The sequence below is a fragment of the Symphalangus syndactylus genome, chromosome 19 (genome assembly GCF_028878055.3).
Source record: "Symphalangus syndactylus isolate Jambi chromosome 19, NHGRI_mSymSyn1-v2.1_pri, whole genome shotgun sequence".
NCBI lineage: Eukaryota > Metazoa > Chordata > Mammalia > Primates > Hylobatidae > Symphalangus > Symphalangus syndactylus.
In genome coordinates, this window is record NC_072434.2 from 40,040,746 (window position 1) to 40,059,432 (window position 18,687).

The 18,687-nt window shown below is 46.3% G+C and overlaps 1 protein-coding gene across 4 annotated transcripts in view; it reads left to right on the forward strand.

Annotated features, from left to right (window-relative positions):
* The first annotated feature begins 2,524 nt into the window (after positions 1-2,524).
* Positions 2,525-18,687, forward strand: part of RGS8 (regulator of G protein signaling 8) — a 43,160-nt gene continuing 26,997 nt past the window's right edge. The window contains exons 1-4 of one of the 4 annotated variants that reach the window (XM_055234401.2): positions 2,544-2,760; positions 9,318-9,441; positions 14,149-14,262; positions 15,350-15,423. In XM_055234401.2, the coding sequence (XP_055090376.1) occupies positions 14,257-14,262; positions 15,350-15,423 (80 nt within the window). In that variant the 5' untranslated portion in view covers positions 2,544-2,760; positions 9,318-9,441; positions 14,149-14,256. Of the gene's footprint in view, positions 2,761-9,317; positions 9,442-14,148; positions 14,263-15,071; positions 15,232-15,349; positions 15,424-17,326; positions 17,456-18,687 lie in introns of those variants that run through there. The other 3 variants (XM_063613812.1, XM_055234400.2, XM_055234403.2) reach the window with 3 other exon arrangements.

Genomic DNA, 18,687 nt, shown 5'->3' on the forward strand with positions numbered 1-18,687 from the left:
AGAGGATTCTCATGCTCCTTAAAGTCTGAGACGCACTGCACTAAGCCACGTTCCCGGTGGTCACCTATGATGAAAATTCATTTTGCCATTTTCATCTCAGTTCTCACCCACATTAACTTCTCTGCCGTATTTGACTCTTCTCAAGAGCTCATCTTTCCTGGCTCCTGTGACACTTCATTCCTCTGGTCCTCCTACTCTCTTTCTCTCAGATGATTTTTCTCAGTATCTTTGGTTGGCTCGTCTTTCTCTGCTCCTCCTGTAAATGTAGTCACTTCTCAAAGTCCTGCCCTCAGTCCCTCTTCTCTTGCTGTCCTTGAGTGATTCCATTTACTCCCCTCATCTCTTTTCTTCAGGTGGAGAGCTCCCAACTCCTGCCTCTCTGCTAAGATCCAATGCTGTATTTCCATCTCCTCTTCCGCTTCTGCCCTGGCCTATCAACAGAGCTCAGGCAAACACACGATTAGTTTTCATCTACAGGGCAAAGTCTGCTTTTCCTCCTAGGTCCCTTAGCCTTAAAAACTAGTTCTCAAATGGGATTGTAGAGTCATTCTCAGCTCCTTCCCATCCCCAAGCCCCCCACTCTGAGCTCACCCTATCCTTCACAGGGGATCTCGTCATGCTAATTCAGTCTCCCCAAATCTCTGTACTTTGTCCTTTCCTCTCAAGCCCTTTGTCTTTTTTTGGCTCTCATCTTCTCTCACCTAGGAATCTGTAACAAGTTTTGATGGGCTTCACTTGCCTCCAATCCCTCTCCACTTAGTATCTTCTCAAAACACAGATCTGATGATAAAAAAAAATTTGATCAACACTTCTTTGTTTAAAGTTTTTACCGTGTGGTCCCAATGGACCCTTTACATTGCATTCATCACTATGGCATCCTATCACACTCTACTTTTTTCTCCTGCCTCCCTAGAAAGAACACTCACTGTTTCCCAAACATACCAGGTACCTCTAGACTCCATGCCATTGCCCAGGCTGTTCCTCAGCCTTGCGTTCTCCAGCCCAGTCGACTCTGCTTGTCGACATCCACATGTAACCTTCAGGGTGCAGGTTGTGTCCAGAGGACGCCTCCTCTGAGGGGATTTCCCTGACTTCCCAGTTGGACTTAATCCCTCTTCCTCTGTGCTCCCCCAGCATTTCCGCAGAGCTCTGTGAGTGCTTAACTCACTTCTCCGTGCATTGGAGTCAGCTATTTAAATCTCTCTCTCCTCCACTGGGTCACCTAATACATGACAAGGAGGTCTTAGTCGTCACTGCATCCCCCACAGCACATACTAGGTTCCCAAGGGTTGTCTGCTGAATTGGCCTGATTTTGTTGAAATGGTGCAGCAGTGAAATGGTGACCTGTCCCCTGAGGGGTCATCTCTTGGGTCAGTGCTTGTCAGGACCCCTGGAGTCAGGCTTGACTGAGAATGCCCAGAGTGCAGCAGGGAAGGACAGTTCACAGGAGACCTGCAGCAGTCTTGTTCTGCCCTCCCTCTGCCTCCTGTTCCCTCCCTCCAGAGAAGGCCCTTGCTTGAGATTGCTCTTCCCATCATTAGCTGTGTTTGTGGAGAGTTCCCCAGCTGCAGCTTCCTTTGGTCTTCTCTGTCTTCCATGGTTTGTTGATTTACTTCCCTGTCAGCCTCTTTCTCTGGCTGTGGTTGGAAATAGAGCTGGTGACTGTAAGCTCCGGGCCTGTGCAGTGAACCTGCCTCGTGCATGGCAGGTCCAGGAGACTGTGGGATCCATGTGAAGGGTCACCTCTCCACTCCAAAGCTGCTCTGGGCTCTGGCCCAAACTGTCCAAGAGGTTTTGTCCTGACTCTCCAAATGGACCTTTAGAGACAGAAGCGTCACATTCTCCCCATTTCTCCATGATGCTTCCTCTTGCGCCTGTTCTTGCCACCACCACCCCCTGGCCACACAATGGGCAGGTGGTCGAGGGGACAGTCAGGCTTGTTTGCAGCAGAGGGTGACAAATGACACAGAACATTTCATGCATTACACTCTTTCATGCCTAATTTTTTTTTTTTTTTTTTGCCTCTTTGAGAAAGTTGGAGCTGTGCGTGATATAAATTGCCTTAGCCATTGCTGAAATCCTAAGCAAAAGTGGCCTTGTTGGTTATGAAAGGAGAGCGACAACCTTGAAGCCAGGCTAGGAATATGGGGCTGTATCTTTCCCCCTTCACCAACTCTCATAAAGCAACCACTTTCACCCTGGAATGTCTTGAGCAAAAGCAGGTTATCCTTTCTCCCACAAACCAGTTACCCCACTTCGCCTCCTTGTGTCCCAGGTGATCTCCTCCCTCCCTCACCTCCCCCTCTGCCGTCCCCTCTGAACTCTGCCTCTCCCTGAATTCTGGAGAGCCACCAGCCCCTCGGAGGCAGCTGCCCGTGAGCGAGCTGGCAGCGGGACAGCCACACAGGCAGTGCCATCCTGCTGGAGCCTGCGGTCCTCCCCCGACTCTGCGTGGCAGTGCGCATCATCTGTCAGAGTGCCCCTCTCCCCTCCCTCTGCTTCCCCACCCGCTCCCCTGCCGCTCACTTGCTCTTTCCCTTTTCATGAGATGCAGAGCCTGGAGAAGAGCGGAGCCGGCGGGAGCAGCATGTTGCAGCCGCTATTCTAGGGGCGCTGGGTGAAGTGGGCTGCCCTCTGCCACCCTCGCCCAGGTGCCAGGAGGAGGTGGCTGACTCTGTCACTCAGGGCCTCACCGAACCATGCCCAGCTGGGGCCCACACCAGCAACACCTTCCCAGCTGTGCTGCCCACCGCCAGGCAGGTAAGAAAGAGCAGCTGCTTCTATCAGGGCCTGAGTGGGTCCCTGGGCAGGTCAGCCCAGGCTGTAAGTCTTGCTGAGAGGTGCAGGACACTGCAGGGCCTCCTGTCATTGTCCCCATTTACTCTCTGACTCCTCAGAGCTATTAAGCCCGCCAACCCTGCCAGGAGCAAAGGTGTAGAAATATGCCTGTTCTTCCCAGTTAGCAGGTGCTAAGCCTCAAATGTCCTTTTTGTTCTCCATCCTCCTTCCTCAACCCCAACTCCTCAGGTCCCCTAAAACCTGCTTTCTGTTCAAAGGTGATCCTGTTTCTTCCCTCAGCTCCCTTAGGGGGCTCTGAAAATATTGTAGGTTGATATCTGGACGATAACACTGTCTCTTTATTTTTAGTTTCATTCATGTCTTTTTCTGCTGTTGTTTTAAATGGGTTGCTTGCACAGCAGTCTGGCAGCACACAGAATCTGTTTTGTTTCCAGTACATGTGCAGGTCTTTGGTGTTGCTGGTGACTGACGTTGGTGACACATTCCGATGCAGAAGGACTCACAATCACAATGAGTTGGAGGGAGATTAAAATTGGAGGTCACCAATTTCTAAGCAGTGAGTTGAGGGCACAGTTGCCTCCTACAGGGACTGAAGAGTCCGTGGCATCAGCTAAATGGGTCCTTCTCAGCACTGTCTAGTCAGTGACTTTTTTTTTTTTTTTTTGAGCACTGGGAAAAGGGTTGCTCTTCTCTTTCTGTGATAGAATGGTGACTCAATATCAACCTATTGTTGAACTACATACTGAGAACCTGGCTTGCAAGTGTTTGTAGGTCCTGACCTTGGGGTGCTTACAGTCTAATGAAATAATGAAGGAAAGCTTACCCCATCCTGAAGTCTGGGTTAATTCTGGATTATTTGTTCCTATAGATTTGAAGAACTTTAGAGTTTTCCTGGAAAATGGAGGAGGTGCTGGCAAGTGGGAGTGAGATAACTGTATTCATGAGATCATAGTAGTGCTTGGTTACAGTTAAAAGCTCTGAACATGCAACATGGTATTACGCTGATGATGGCTGTTATTATTTTGAGAATGAGAGTCCGGTGAGCAATCACTCCAGTAAACTAGTCTTTATTAACTGTTTGCTCCACCCATTCTTAGAGCAGGTTTCCTGAAAGAAGTGTGTGTTAGACTGGAAAGTTGATGAGTGAGTGGGGAGTAGAGTGTGTAGTGTGGCCCACATCTCACCATGGCCAGGTCAAGGTAAGCCTCCCCTGGGTATCACATCCTTCTAGCTTCTTTGTTTAAAAACTTTTTCCACATAGTGTCTAACACACAAAGGGATCTGAAAACTTGCTCTTATTCTTGTCCAGGTAAATGAAACATGCCAGTTAGGTGAAGGTCTTTCTCCTGTGGGCCAGTGAACTCTGACCTGGAAAACATGGTTCCTTAGTCACAACAGCCATGCCACTACGGCTAGGGGCTCTTAGAGGACAGAGCAAGAGTGTGGATGGATAGCTGAGCCAAACCCTCATATTTCTGTTAAGAAAACCCCTCCAAGTGTGGATCTCAGCCATGGGTCAGCAGCAGCATGAGCTGAATAGGCAGAGTTGGGGTGGAAAAAGTACTGGAGGTCTTGGGTTCAAGTCTTCCTAGGGCCATTAATTGAATTACCCTGGGCCCTCCACTCAGGGCCACTGACCAGCTTCATCTGTAAAATGAGAGTGATAACAAGTGTCTGGCTCACTTTCAAAGGAGCTTGTGAGGATAAGCTGAAAGGAATGATAGTTCCCAATGGTCAAGATGTGCTGAACAACTTTGCCAGGTACTTGCCCCACATGATGCTATTTAATTCTCCCAACTTCCTAGAACAAATTGAGACTCAAGGGGGGTAAAAAAACCAATGAAGTTCAGCCAGAGAAGTGAAAGCACCTGTCCTTGTATCATCATCCCCATTTACTCTCTAACAGACTCTTCAGAACCTTTAAGCCCACCACTCTTGCCAGGAGCAAGGGTGCAGAAATATGCCTGTTCTTCCTACTTAGCAGGTGCTAAGCCTCAAATGTCCTTTTTGTTCTCCATCTTCCTTTCTCAGTCCCAACTCCAACTTGTGATTTGTGATTATAAGTAACAAAACTCACATTTGTATAGCACAACTCAACTTGTGACTGCACTATACAAATGTAAGTTTTGTTACATATAATGACTTTATGGCTTAGAACAATTTTCCTGTCCATTCTATTCCAGGCTCTCTGTTTTGTGCTTTCTGGTTTCTTCTTTGTCCAAACACCTACATTTCTAGAGATGTCAGAAATGCTTCCTTGCTTCCCCTCTGTGCCTGGGGGTATTTTTCACTGTCCAAGAAACATCAGCAGCATCATCTGAACCTTTGCTAGTGTTCTCTATACGGAATTTGTCAATGTTCTCCGTATGGAATTTCCCAAAGGCTTTTAAATTCAGCAGTAAAAGGTTCTAGAAGGAAGAGGGTCTCAGAAAAGCTGAGTGGCTTAAGGTAGGTTCCTCCCAGGGCCTTGTCTCTCAAGGAAAAGTGTCAAGGGGAATTTGCTCAGCATCTCCATGCATCAGAGTGCACCCACACAGCCCTCGTCCCTCCTCCCGCCCCCAGCACAGACATTAACGTGCATCAGCACATGCCCGCAAGCAAGGCGTCTCACTGAGTGCTCAGTTCCCAATTCTCTGTGAATTTCGGAGCAGATACCAGTGGGAGAACTGTCCCCAGAGTCCCGGGCTCCACTCCACTATTCCCTGCTACTGTTGCTGTGGCTGAACCCCACTCCTGGGTCCGATGGCTGTGGATTCTCCTTGCTGTGTGATTCTAGGTGTCTGGCTAGAATGGAGCTAGGAGGGAGGACATGAAAGCCATTGCCTGAAGTCATTAAAAATGGAGGATTAGAAAGAGCTTATTTTATATTCAGAGGAGGGGGAGAGTGCTGAAGCTGCTCTCTGCCCACAGCTGTAGACTGTGATGGAAACGGTAAAGCTTTTGTTACTATCTGAGAAGGGGAAGAGATTGATAACCAGCACCCTGGCACTGAGAGATAGGAGGGAAATCCACATTTCAGTTGTGGCAGGGTTTCATGCTTGCCTCTCAGCTCCATGGCTTTGAAAACTACATCCCTCTGCTTCTCCACCTTTGGCCCTCCTGTCCCGTCCGTGCAGCCTCCACACCTCTCCCCACTGGGTGTGGGGCTTCTGCCTTCTCGGACTCTGATGTTCTCCCTGTGACTTAATGTTTTCATAAGCCTAAGTGATGTACATCCCATGTTTACTTATATATTTCACTGAATTCTTGCAGTAACACAGGAAGTGGGCATTGCCTTAGTAATTCTGATTTCAGAGAGGAGAAGGCAAGGTCCTAAGCCAAGGAGAGCCTGCCATAAAGGGGCAGAGTTGGAGCTTGAACCCTTGTTGCTGACCCTGGAGCCTGTGCCACTCTGTGACCCCACGCTGTCTCTGTTGGCCAGCATCCTACACCAAACATAGTTTCCTCACCTACCTGCTGGGGGGCTCATGTCAGCTCAACATACATTAACTGAGCCTCTTCCTGTTGCCGGGGACTGTGCTACATTTTGGAGGTGTAGAGATGAAAAACATACCTTTTACCTAGGCAATGTACATAGGGAATGTAATGTACCCATGCCTGGGACCTTGCTTGGCACATAGGAGACACTTAAATGTTAGTCAAATGACTGAATGAATGAATGAATGAACCCATGCTCCCTGCCCTTGATGAACTTAGGGTCTGGTTAGGAGAAAAGAGTTGCAGGTACCTAGCTATGCCAGGTGCTGACATACAGACGTGTGCCTGGAAGCCATAGGAGCACAGAGGGCACTTCCTGAACTTGGGTGTTCAGGTGAGGCTTTTGGAGAAGTCGTCCTGAAGTGCAGCTTAAGGATGAGCAGGACTCAGTCAGATCAAGGACATTCTGGGCAGAGGAAATGAAATAAAGGAGGCCCAAAGCCATGGAACCCTGTGATGTGTGCTCATGATTGTCGAAAGTGTAGAGTTATTGGGGCCTGAAGGACAAGCCAGGGAAGTGGTAGGTGACTCTCAAGGTAGCCAGACCTTGGGGAGTTTGTGTATCAGGATCCTTCTTAAGCTGGAACTTTATCCCTAGAATAGAAGGGCTTAAAGGTTTTGAGGAGAAGGAAATGCAGTCATGTTTGTGACTAACCAGGTGATTATGGCTGCAGATTGGAGCTGAATTTAAGAAAATAGGCTATCTCATGGAGACCAGAGACTGTAAGGACATGAACCAGGACCATGAGGACATGAGCCAGAGCAGTGGTAGCAAGGATGGAGGGGAGGAGACAGATTTGAAAACTATGAAAGATTTAATCAGTATGATTTGGTAATTGGTTGTCGACAGGAGATGAGAGAAAGGGAGTTGCCTGTAATTACTTTCCTATTTCTGGCTTGAGTTACTCAGTAGATGGTGGTGCCAGAAACTGAGATCAGCAATTCCAGAGGAAGCCAAGGTTTATATGTGTGTGTAGGGGGTGCGGGTCGGGTGGGAGGTGGGTGTGGTGAGGGTGGCAGATAAAATGGGCCAAGAAAAGATGGGAATATGATGTGTCCATTATTTAGATATATTTGCAGTTGTTGGGCCTGTAGGACATCTGAGGGGTATGTTCAGCAACTCAAGGGCTGTCGGAGTCTACATGATTGGGAGCTATTGGGGTCTACCTGTTGGGAGAGGGGCTAGAGTTGGAGAAAAATATTTAGAAATGCTCAATATACCCAATGTAGTTAGGACTATGGGCAAGGATGAGATTGCCCAAGTAGCATGCAAGGTGAGAGAGGCAGGAAGCTAAGATTGGAGAGGAAAGAAAATACCAGTGTTTATGGGGTGGACAGAGGAGGAGGAGCCAGCAAAGGAGACCAAGGGGAAGGGCAGCCAGGGGAGTGTAATGTTTGGAAGTCGAAGGAGAGAGATGCAAGAAATGAATGGTCACCATGGCAAAGGCAGCAAAGAGGTTCATAAAGACAAGTACTGAAACATTTGCACTTGGACCTCACAGTATGGAGGCTGTGTTTCGGGGGGAATAGTGGAAATGGAAGCCAAATGGCAAAGGGGTTAGGAAGGGATAGGAAGTGAGGAAGCAGAGGAGACTCTTTCAAGCAGTTTTGCTGATAAAAGGAGAAACACCCAAGGGGAATTTTTTTTTAAATAAAAGAGATGAACATTGTTTTTGTTAAGTGCAGAATAACATATGAGAAAGAGAAAATAAAGGTAGAGTTCATAAAGGAGGGTCCATGGGAAAGGATAGGTGGAAGGCCACAGGAGGAAGAATTCACCTTAAATAGACACATCTGAGAGCAGCTGGAAGGAGGTCAGGGTGTGTGTAACATGGACAGATTAGTAGGAGTTGTTAGTAAGTGAAAACAGGTCCAGGTATTTCATACCCGAGGCCTTGATGATCTTGATGGGACAGGAGATCAGGTTGTGAGGGTGTGAAGAGTTGTGTATGTTGCATGAGCTCTCTCTCTCCACTCTACCTTCCTGCCCTTCAGCTGCCCTCACAGAAACTAGTTGGCCACTGGAAAGGTCATTTATAAAACCTGAGTTCAGTGTTTAAGGCTGTGATCATAGTAGGAACAGAGAAGGGCTGGGGAGGTGAGCAAACAGGCCATCATTTGTCTCCTTGTCCAGTGTTAACGTATGGTCCTGGATTCTGCCTGTATAGATGGGCAGCTCAGCAGTGGGAACAAAGGATGTGGCTGGATTCCACCCAGGAACTCTGAGTTGGAGTCCTGGCTATGCCTCTAAGAAATGTGACATTGGACAAAGTCTTCAAAGTTTAGTTTCTGTAGGTGATGTCTAGGAGTTATACCCATTCTAAACCTCTGTGAATTTTAGCACCTGCTCCCTAGGCATAAAATAGTAGACTTTTCTTAAAATGGATGTATTCAAGGGGAGAAAAACTTACAATGAAAAACGTACAGAAAATCAGGTTCCATTCAAATAGTCTCCTACTTCTGTATTTCAGTTTTCTTGCACTTTGTTGGTTTATTTTACTGAAGCCACACATTGTAGGCACAATTTCAAATATACACAAGTCAAGAGAACAGAAGAATGAATGAGTCCCTGTGTACCTACCACCCAGCTTCCCACCCAGCATGATGTTGAAGCAGTTCATGATAGCATATCATTTCAACTATAAACACTTCAGAGTATACCTCTAAAAGATAAGGTCTCTTAAAAAAAGCCTCGATATCAAAATTGCACTATAAATTAACAATAATATCTTAATACCATTAAATATCCAATCAGTGTTTAGATTTTCTCAATTGCACTGTATTATTTTTAAAATTTTACATTTGAATCAGGATTCAACACGAAGTCCATGTATTACATTTGGCTGAGGTGTTTCTTAAGCTTTATTTTTAACCCCGATGGCCATTGTCTGCAAGGCAGCACTATGTAATCCTCTAACATCTCCTGATTTTGTTTCATTTCCCTTGCTGTTGCTATACCATTTCATTTTAGGAGACCTAAGGAAGAATTGCAGGCTTAGATACCAAAGCCTCCAAAATTTAACTTTGAAATTTCTTTCTAGACACACTTAGAAAGGGGAGTATAAAGATAGTGAATAAAGAAAAGAGGCTGGCAAGAGGAAAACCCTGCAGTGAGCGGTGAGGAGACAAATGAATGCTCAAGAGGAACAAAAGGAAATGAGAAAGGTAACAGAGACTTACATAACCCCCAGCCACTGAGCAGCTCGAGAATCGTTACAGATGTGCTATCTTATACATTTTTGTCTCACCTCGGTGAGCAGGTGGTAAAAATATGAATCTTTAAATAATGGCATTCTATTTATATAGCACCTTTCCCCAAACAGCTTATTAAATAGCTGAACAGACATCTAAGTAATCCTCTATGTAAAATGAGGAAGTAGTAGGAAATTTAATTCCCATTTTACAGATGATAAAATATAGCTGAAAAGACTACGAATAATGATAAAAGTGGCTCACACAGGACAGCTATTTGCCGTTTGTCAAGATTTGTGATGAAGACTGTGTTACATTATCTAATTCAATCCTTATAACAAGACTATGACGTTGCTATTGTTATTATCTTCATTTTATCCATGATGAAAATGATACTCAGACAGGGCGAGTAGCTTGCCCACAGTTCTGGATCTGCTCTTAATCTGGAAAATTACGGAGTTGGGGTTGAAGCTCAGGGCTGTCAAATCCACCACTTTCTTTTCCAGTCAGTCTAATCTCCACTAAATCAGGAATTTTTTTTCATCTCCTTGCTCACTGGCAAAATTCCATTTAAAGTGAAGCCAAGATCATATTCAAATATAATAATAGGGTGTGATGTACTGGAATTTACAGGACATTTCCCCCACAGACTTTCTCATTTCTTTGCATATAATCACCCTGAAAAATAGACCGGGCAGGTGTGTTAATTTGTGTTTTACAGATGAGGAAATTGAAGTTGAAATGTCTTGGTGATGTTAGTTGGTGATCACAGAGCTAGTAGAAGCAGTTAGTGTCATGGAGCTAGTTAACTGCAGAGTTAGTACCAAAGGCCCTTTCTTCTGATTCCAAATCCTGTGCTTCTTGGTTTTCTTTGCAAACCTCATGGACACACAGCTTTAGCTGCTGACTTTTCTCCACGTCCCCTCTGGTGTTCCTTATGAGGAGTTGAGTAGCATTATTACAAATTAAATATGTGGATGCTTGAACTGATGAACAGGAAATGAGGCTGCTAATGCTCAGAGGAATGAGATAGAGGTGCATTTTTTAAAGTAGAATTTTGGGCCAAGTGGCCTCCTTCTGTCCTGCCCTTCCCTGTGTCCTTCCGGTCTCCATGGAAACCCTAAATCAATGCAGCATATGTTGATTCATGTTTCTACTGTTACTAGGAAGCTACGAAGTGGAAATTGCTTTTAAAAGATTTACGGAAGAGCTTTAGCATGTTGACCAGAATTCAAATCTAATATCCAAATGACTGTTTTATTAAAAGCTTTAAATGTGGTATTATCCTAGGTGGTATGTTGATTAGATAAACACACAGGGGCATTTGGCAATAAACCTCCTCCTCCACTCTCATAGCTTTTTAAAATATTATATTGCGGACTTAAACTCCCTTTATCTTCAATTTAATTACATTCTCATTGCCTGTGTGACAATGCCAGGTGCTCCTTTTGCTCTTGATGAATTCCACCCTGCCCTCACCAGGCTGTTGGGTTAGTTTGCAAATGCCTTATGTACCTGTGCAGCTGACCCTGAGTGTCATTAGCATTCTGTTGACTTCAGTCTTGACCAGAAGGCTGCAGAAGTCTAACATGTTTCTGCCATAAAGAATCCTCGGCGATTTTTCAGATTTTTTTTTTCATGAACTCGAAATCAAATTTAGCCGACATTTACTCAACACCTGCTCTCTGCGAGGTAATGAGAATTAATAGTAAGGAGAGTAAGTAAAAGAGTCTGTCTTTTTGGAGCACACAGTCAGTTGAGAGGCTCAGAAAAGATAAATCTCAAGAATAAACTATGCCTGTGATGTGGGCTGTCAGAGGGCCTTACAGCAAGGTGGTGCTATTGGGATCAAGGGGGTTCGTTCCTTCTGATTGGGAGAATTCTGAAAAAGGTTTGGAAAGGAGAATTTTTAGCTTGAGGTAATGGGTTCAGGTAAGAAGCTGAGAGTTAACAGGCAGATCAAGGGTGGGGACATTCCGGGTGGAAGGGACAGCAGAGGAATCATGCATGTTTGTGGGATAGAAAACCTGGATAGGCAAATGGGACAAACTCATTGTCAGGCAGGACAAGGAGCTGCAATGGAGCCCATCAAAGATGATTGCACAGATGATCCACTTTATGGTATCTGTTCAGTGGTACTCTGGTGGTAGTGTAGTGTGCAAGAAGGTTTGTGGGTGGGCAGAGAAAGAAATGCGGGCAGGGAGATCAGTTATTTAAGAGAGGGCAGGGGGTTGTGCAGGTGCTGGGGGTTGAATAACTTCTCATATGGCAGCATCAATGGATGGGAGGGAATGAAGTTGAGAAATATTTCAAAAATATGACAAGATTTAAAAACCAATTTAGGAAGGGAATGGAGAAAAAGAAGCCAGAAATGTCTGTACTTGTTGGAGTTAGGATTAGGCTTAGGGTCCCTTGTGGGACTTGGGCCAAGTAATGTCACAAGTAAGCACAGGGAGCCCAGCAGGAATGGAGGATGGGGGAGAGTGATTGTTTAGAGACAGTACAGCATGCAGGGTCTGTTTAGAGACAGTATAGCGGGCAGGGTCTGAGATGTGAGGAGCTGTCCAGCAAACCCCTGGAAAAGCAGCCTGGAGCCGAAGAGGCAAGATTGAAGCACTGATTCTAGAGAGGAGTGGTGGGTGCCTGGAGAGGGCAGGGCTTCCCAAGGGGAGTGAGTATAGACTGGAAAGTTCAGAGTGGGGCAGGACAGCCCAGAGGCAGGAGCAGGGCTTGCAATCACTGTGTTCCTGTAAGAAACGTGAGTTGTGGCCAGTTGAGATGTCCTGTGCCAACTGCAGCTAGCAAGTCAGGAGCAGTAGCTGGAAAAGAACCCAGAGCTCTACATTCCTGGGCCAGGGCTCTAAGCCTGGGGAATGCAGAGTCCAAGGTGATAAATTCCTTTCTCACGAGCACTTAACTGTGCTTGCCTTTTCTGTTTATTTGTTTCAGGAAAGAAGACAATGCTAGAATGCTTTACTTTAGGTTCAGCTTAATTCTCCTCCCTGAAATTATGCCCTGGTCTCTTTGGAAGATTATGCTGGTGTCCTCTTGTGAGAGGGGCCTGCACTAGGTCTGTGCTTCTCAAACTATGGTCCTCTGTGATTACTTTTTGGCATTTAGGAGTGTTTTGATTAGAAAAAAAAAAAGCTTGGACTAGTTTTAATGTTCCGTTTCCTTGTGTTATTCATGTCCACACACTTTTGTCCCTCTGCTCTTTATATTCCTGTTCTTTCTTCTACATTTTTCTTGTTTACTATAGCTCTTTTTAGACATTGGACTTATTGACTTCCTGTGACTATATTATTTTTCCAAAGGCTAATTGAAGATTCTGATGCCTGCTTAATATTGATTAGCTTCCACTTGCGACGCAGGCCCATTTGAAGCTCTGCTCTCTTTCCTTGGGGCCTTTACCCCCTGGATACTGGCTGGGGCAGCATGAGATTTGGGGGAGGCCTTTGTTCCGCTGTTTTACTGCTGGTAGGAAGTGTCCTATGATGGCACTACCTTTGTGTTAAAGCGAGGAGCAGAGCAGAGGCTGGAAGCATCAGGTTTGGTGCTAGATACCAGCTCTGCCACTTTTAAATGATGCATCTCTGTGTCTCCATCTGTAAAAGGGAGATGATAAAGGTGTTGGCTTTGTAAATTTTTTCTGAAAATTAAACAGATAACTCAAATGCGATGTTTGGCATAGTGTCTGGCACATACTAACTGCTCATTTAACATTAGCTATGTGGATTCACCTTATTCTATAAACATATCTTGAATTAGGGGAGTGCTTATCAATGGGCTTTTATTCACCAGTTTATCTGTGTACCAGTTTCTTATGGTGCCGTGTACCAAGAAAATGTCCAGAAATGAAGGGTTCTCTTTCTGCTTAAATTCTGAACCCCAATTAGCAACAGGGTTCAAGAAAGGGGTAATAAGAAATGAGAAACTTTTCTTTTGCGTCTCATTTTATAACACAAAGTTCCCTTTCTTTAATAGAGGGGCACTGTGGACGATATCAGAAAGAGACAATGAGTCACTGTGGAGGCAGCATCGGAATTTTTATTTCATCTTATCATCAGGCAATGAGTAGTTGCAGCAGAATCATTTCACCGAGAGAATTCAGGTTTTGCACCAATAGATCTGGCCAGAAAGACTGGGTTCTGGTATGATATAGTAGAAAGAACTCTGCTGTTAAAGTCATAAGACTCAAATTCTGGTCCTTGTGCCTCCTCTGGCACGTTGGGTTGCTTTGATAAAGGTACATCACCTTTTCTGGCCTCAGTTTTGTCATCTGTAACATGGGAATAATAATACCCTCTCTGACGATGGCATAGGATTGCTGAGTGACAATACATGAAAATGCTTTATACATTTAAAAAGGTTTAAAAAATCGAATTCATTTCCATTATTATAAAGCCATCACTTTCTGTTGAGATTTCTGCTGCCTTCTGGGTTTCAGAAATGGTTTGCAGCAAAGGCTATGTGTCTTTGGAGCTAGTTCCTAAGTGGGAGTGTAGACTCAGCCTTAGCGACCTAGAGCATAATGAGAAGACAAGCTTTCTCCCAGGGCAGCGGTTTGCAAACTTTAGCATGCATCACAGTCACCTGGAAGGCTGATTACTGTCCCCAGAGTTTCTGATTCTGTAGGTCTAGGGGTGGGGCCTGAATATTTGCATTTCTGATACTTCTCAGGTGATGCTGACACTGCTGGTCCAGGGACCATGCTTGGAGAACCACTACACTAGGGCAAGCAGGAAGAGAGTCCTCCTTCTGGAACTGAAGCAGGCAGTGTGAAGACCCATGTGGGTAAGGGGGTTTGGAAGAAGAAAGAAATGGAAAAGACAGAAAAATAGGGATCATGTGCAGATCGGGCAGAACAAAAGGAAAAGTCTCACTCCATAACAAATGCAAGTAGGGGGAAGTTGCTAGGTGATGGATGAGGGAGAGAGGTGAGTTTCTACTGTAGGAAAAACCAGGTGAGAGGCAGGAGCATACGGTTGGAAATATGCATGTTTGGGAAGGCAGAGGAGGTGGAAATTTCTCATTAAGAAGTGGGGAGTGGTGTGGTTGGCACTGGTTAGGGTGGGAGTGGAGATGAGCTGGGGGAGAAATGCCTCTGTAGAGTAAGGGGCACAGCTGAGATGTGGCAGAGAGGGCTAATTTCAGGGCTGTGTGGCTTGGCTTGGTAGTGCAGCACAATAGAAATTGGGAGAAAGGGGGTGGAATTTAGATGTGTGACCTGCCCTGTAGCTTTCTTGCTCTCTGCATTTATCACATCACATCACACCCAGCAAGACAGCCCCCCTCCTCCTGGCTCATTAGGAGATTTGATTTGGAGTGGCTCCTGCTGTCAGCAGCTGTCTGGGGCAAGATCTTTACACTCCCCACTCCCGGTGCAGCAGCCAACCTTCAGCCAGCAGCAGGGCTCATTAGAAGAGGGCCCCCTGGACACTTGATTAACAGCTCACTGGTGACTGGAAAGAGTTAATACCTATTCTTTGCTGCCCCCTGCACAGCCTCTGGTGCAGAGGGAGGCAGCTGTGGGCTGTGGGGACTTCTCGCTGAGCTGCAGCCAGAGGAGCTTCAGGTTAGTGAGGCTGAGCTCAGCTCAGGGGCACCTTCTGCATCCTGCCAATGAGGATGGGCGTGCAGACTGTGCCCGGGAGCTGAGCCGCCGCCCGCTGGGTGTAGGCTGCTTCAGTATTTACTGGATGTGACAAGCAGAGAGAAGAGCTTTCAGCGGGGCTGCTTGCTGCCTGGCTCAAGTGGTGGGAGGTGTGTTGTGCATGCCTGTGTGTGTATATGTGTGTGTGTGTGCCTATGTGTTGATGCACACATGCCCTTCACTCGCCGAGGATTTGACTGCTAAAAGAAAGATCTACTTTTTCCCCAGAGCGCCTTAACCTGCAGCCTCTCTGACCATCCAGTTGGCAAAGACCCTCAGGCCATGAGGACTGGCCAAAGACAGTGAGTATTGCCTTTGCTTTTCTCTTTCTTCTCCGGGGTGTCTGTGTGCACCGATTGCATTATCCATATTTAATTAACTTGCCTCTTCATGCATATTGATTGCTTTCTTCCCTCGGAGGCTCTAGTTTCTCTCCCCCTCTTGGTAAATCTTTGCTCTTTGCTTTTAACGTTTGTTTTTTCTTTGAGTATCCTCTCTTCCCATTATGTCTCATCCTGTCTGCCCCAGACGCACCTGCGACTTGATGCCCACCTATGAGGGCACATGCACTGTGGGGGCAATCACACCTTTGAACTTCCTGGGCTTTGGGTAACTCCTAACTCTCAGAAGTCCAGGGCCAAATGGGATAAAAGCCCTGAGGTGGTGGGATGGGTAAGGCAGCTAGGTCAGAGTGTCCTGCTGATTCTTATTTATTGGCATCTGTGGCTGAGAGCATCAGATGGGTAGTGGAGGGTCTGAGTAGCAATTTGGGCAGCGCTGGATTTGAAGGAGAGAGACAGGCATCTGAACAGCATGGGCAAGCCAGTGTGGGCTGGCAGTGGGATGGGAAAAGAGACAAGGCAGGGACAGAAGGCTGGGTGATCCCCTGCCCCAAATGACCTTGCCTGAGATATAGGTGGGTAGTCATCTCTGGTTCCACTTGGCTCTAGGATAATAAAGGTCCCTGCATGGGTTTCCCCTTCCCCTGAGGCCATATCCCACAGCAAGAGGCCTAGGTGCCCCAAACATGACTTCTAGGGACCGTCACAACTACAAAAGCTTTGATTTCATGACTTCTGGGGAAGCAGGTGTAAGCCCGGTTAGAAGAAAGATTAAGGAAATGTCCCTGCAGCCAGGGAACACAATCCGTGACAATGGACCTTCATACATAGTCTAACTAATTTTTTTTCTAGTTTTAACAAAGCAATCTTTTAATTTTATTAATTATAGTATTATTAAAGAAGCTATTTTTAAAAAGTACTTGTGAAATAGTCGCGGTAATATAAAAATAATTTAAATGGTGTAGCTCACATAGCAGTCTTATCTATCTAAATTAGGTTCCTTTTAAAATGGGTTCTATGTTTGATGTCAGAGTTCCCCAGGGGAGCCCTTTATGGATAGGCTGCTCTCCTCACGTATTTCTTCCTATCAGAGGTCTTCTGTGGGAACAAAGGGTTTGAAGCACTGAGAATGGGACCCTCAGGAGAGGAAGACTGTAAGTCAATCAGCTTTCAACCTCAACGACCCCTGTCTTCCCACACTCATGTCCTTCTTGCTTCGCGTCAAGAATAGGCCAGTCCCCAGGCTGAGGAAGGTCATGTAGGCTCCATATGGGCGAGAAAGGGTGACTTGCATATTCATTTCTTCAGCCTGCACCTGTGATCCCTGCAGAGGAGCAAGCCTGTGTGGTGATGGTGCCTGACAAGCCTCTCTTGGAGTTCCTCCAACCTCCCTCCCACTCCCACTTTCCCGAGACTCCATGCACTCCCACCTGGGACAGGTGCCCTTGGAGGGAGGCGAGAAGCAGAGCAGCATCCAATCAGATTATTTTGGAGCAAGTGCCGACCCCCTCCTTCAACCCCGCTGGCTGGTCACTTGGGCCCCACTTTAGTAAGAGAAAGAGAGCAGTAATTTTTGGTTTGCTAGGCCCACGCCTCCCCTGAGGCACACGTCCCACTTTATATTTGATGGCCAGTGGTTGGGGAATCAGGAACTCCTAACCAATAATCAACAACATGAAGCCACCAACAATTTGTTCTTGTCCATCCTTGGTTTGTCGCCCCTGCTAAGGACAAGTGGACATTTGTGGGGCTGGGGGGATGTGTGTGGGGAGGTGTTCTGCTGGCGGAAACCTGTCTGAGAGGAAATGTAGTGCAGTCAGATGAGAGAGGGTGGCCCCTCTTACAGCAGATTCTTTGATTTTAGGTAAGAGGACGTGCAAGGGTAAATTCCTGAGCCCCGCAGTCTTATTTCCTGCCCTGACGTCCCTGCATACCAGCCCAAGGGTTAACCGTAAGCGGATGCCTGTATGGCGGCCTTACTGATGCCACGCAGGTAATGAATCAATGGCCTGTTTTCTTGCCCCTGACCCTTTCCTCTTTTCTCCACCTTGTCACCCCCTCTGTTATTTGAGTCTGGCCCAAGCCTTCTGAGCCTATGCGTGGTCTACTTGCATCTGTCCCCATAGGCCTCCTGTGTGAACTGCACGGTTTTTGTCTGTATGCCTCTTGCAAAGTTGTGGCCTTGCAAGCAGGACCTGCCTTAGCTGAAGCCCTCAGATTGACTGGTGAGACAGCTTGGCAGTGACTTATGGGGTGGGATGAGGGACTGTGCATGAGCTTGTATGGAACAATTTAGGGATCTCTGTGAGTTACTGGGATAGGGGCTGTAGAAAGGAGACAGTTGAGGGAAAGCCTCGTTATTTTTAAAAAAGTATCCTTAACCTTTGACTCCTACTTCCACCCTCATTATCTCAGACCTAGCTAAGAAGATTATAATTGAGGTCTTAGCTAGAAAGATGAAAAATAAAAACCATTTTGTCCCAAAGAATATTTTGTTGAAGATTTTTGCAAACTATTTGGGAGAATCACAGTTGTCTTGGTAACAAGCAGCATCCTTTACACTGGTCCCTGCTGAACCTTGTTAAATGGCTTGCGTGGATTTGCCATTTTTTGAAAGTCTTCTTGATTGCTCTTTGAGGGCAGTGACCTGAGTGTTTTATGATTGATGATCCTGAGGCACGAGGAATGAACCAACTCACTGAAAGTTGGGCTTTGGTCTGTGGGGCAGCCTGAGCAGAACCTTAACTTGAATTCATGGAATGTGATGACTCGAGGGCCCTTAATCAGCTTCTCCCAAGGCGTGCTGTCAGACACTCTGCGATTTTCAAGCGTGAGTGGACACATAAGATGCCCGCTGTCGCAGGAGAGAGAATAGCAGTAGCCAATGTTTGGAAATGCCATGAAATGGATGGCTTCACAATGCGGCCTGGCTGAGATTCAAGGTGGGAGCAGGGGACGTGCAGGCCCCAATTTTTTGCAGGAGAGAGGATATTTCTGGGAACTTGGATGTTCCAGCCCTAGGAGGCTCTTCAGAGATGTGCTGTGGAATACAAATGCTGTCCATCCCTGCCAAATATAATACCATCCCAGCAGACATTTCTTGGATAAGATTTCTGTGAACAAAGACAATTACCAGGGATGAAAATCCATTTGAAGTAAAAGAGATTGAATTGGATGACCTCTAAGGTCTCTTCCCACCCCCAGGAAAAAGAGGAAAGAAAGCTA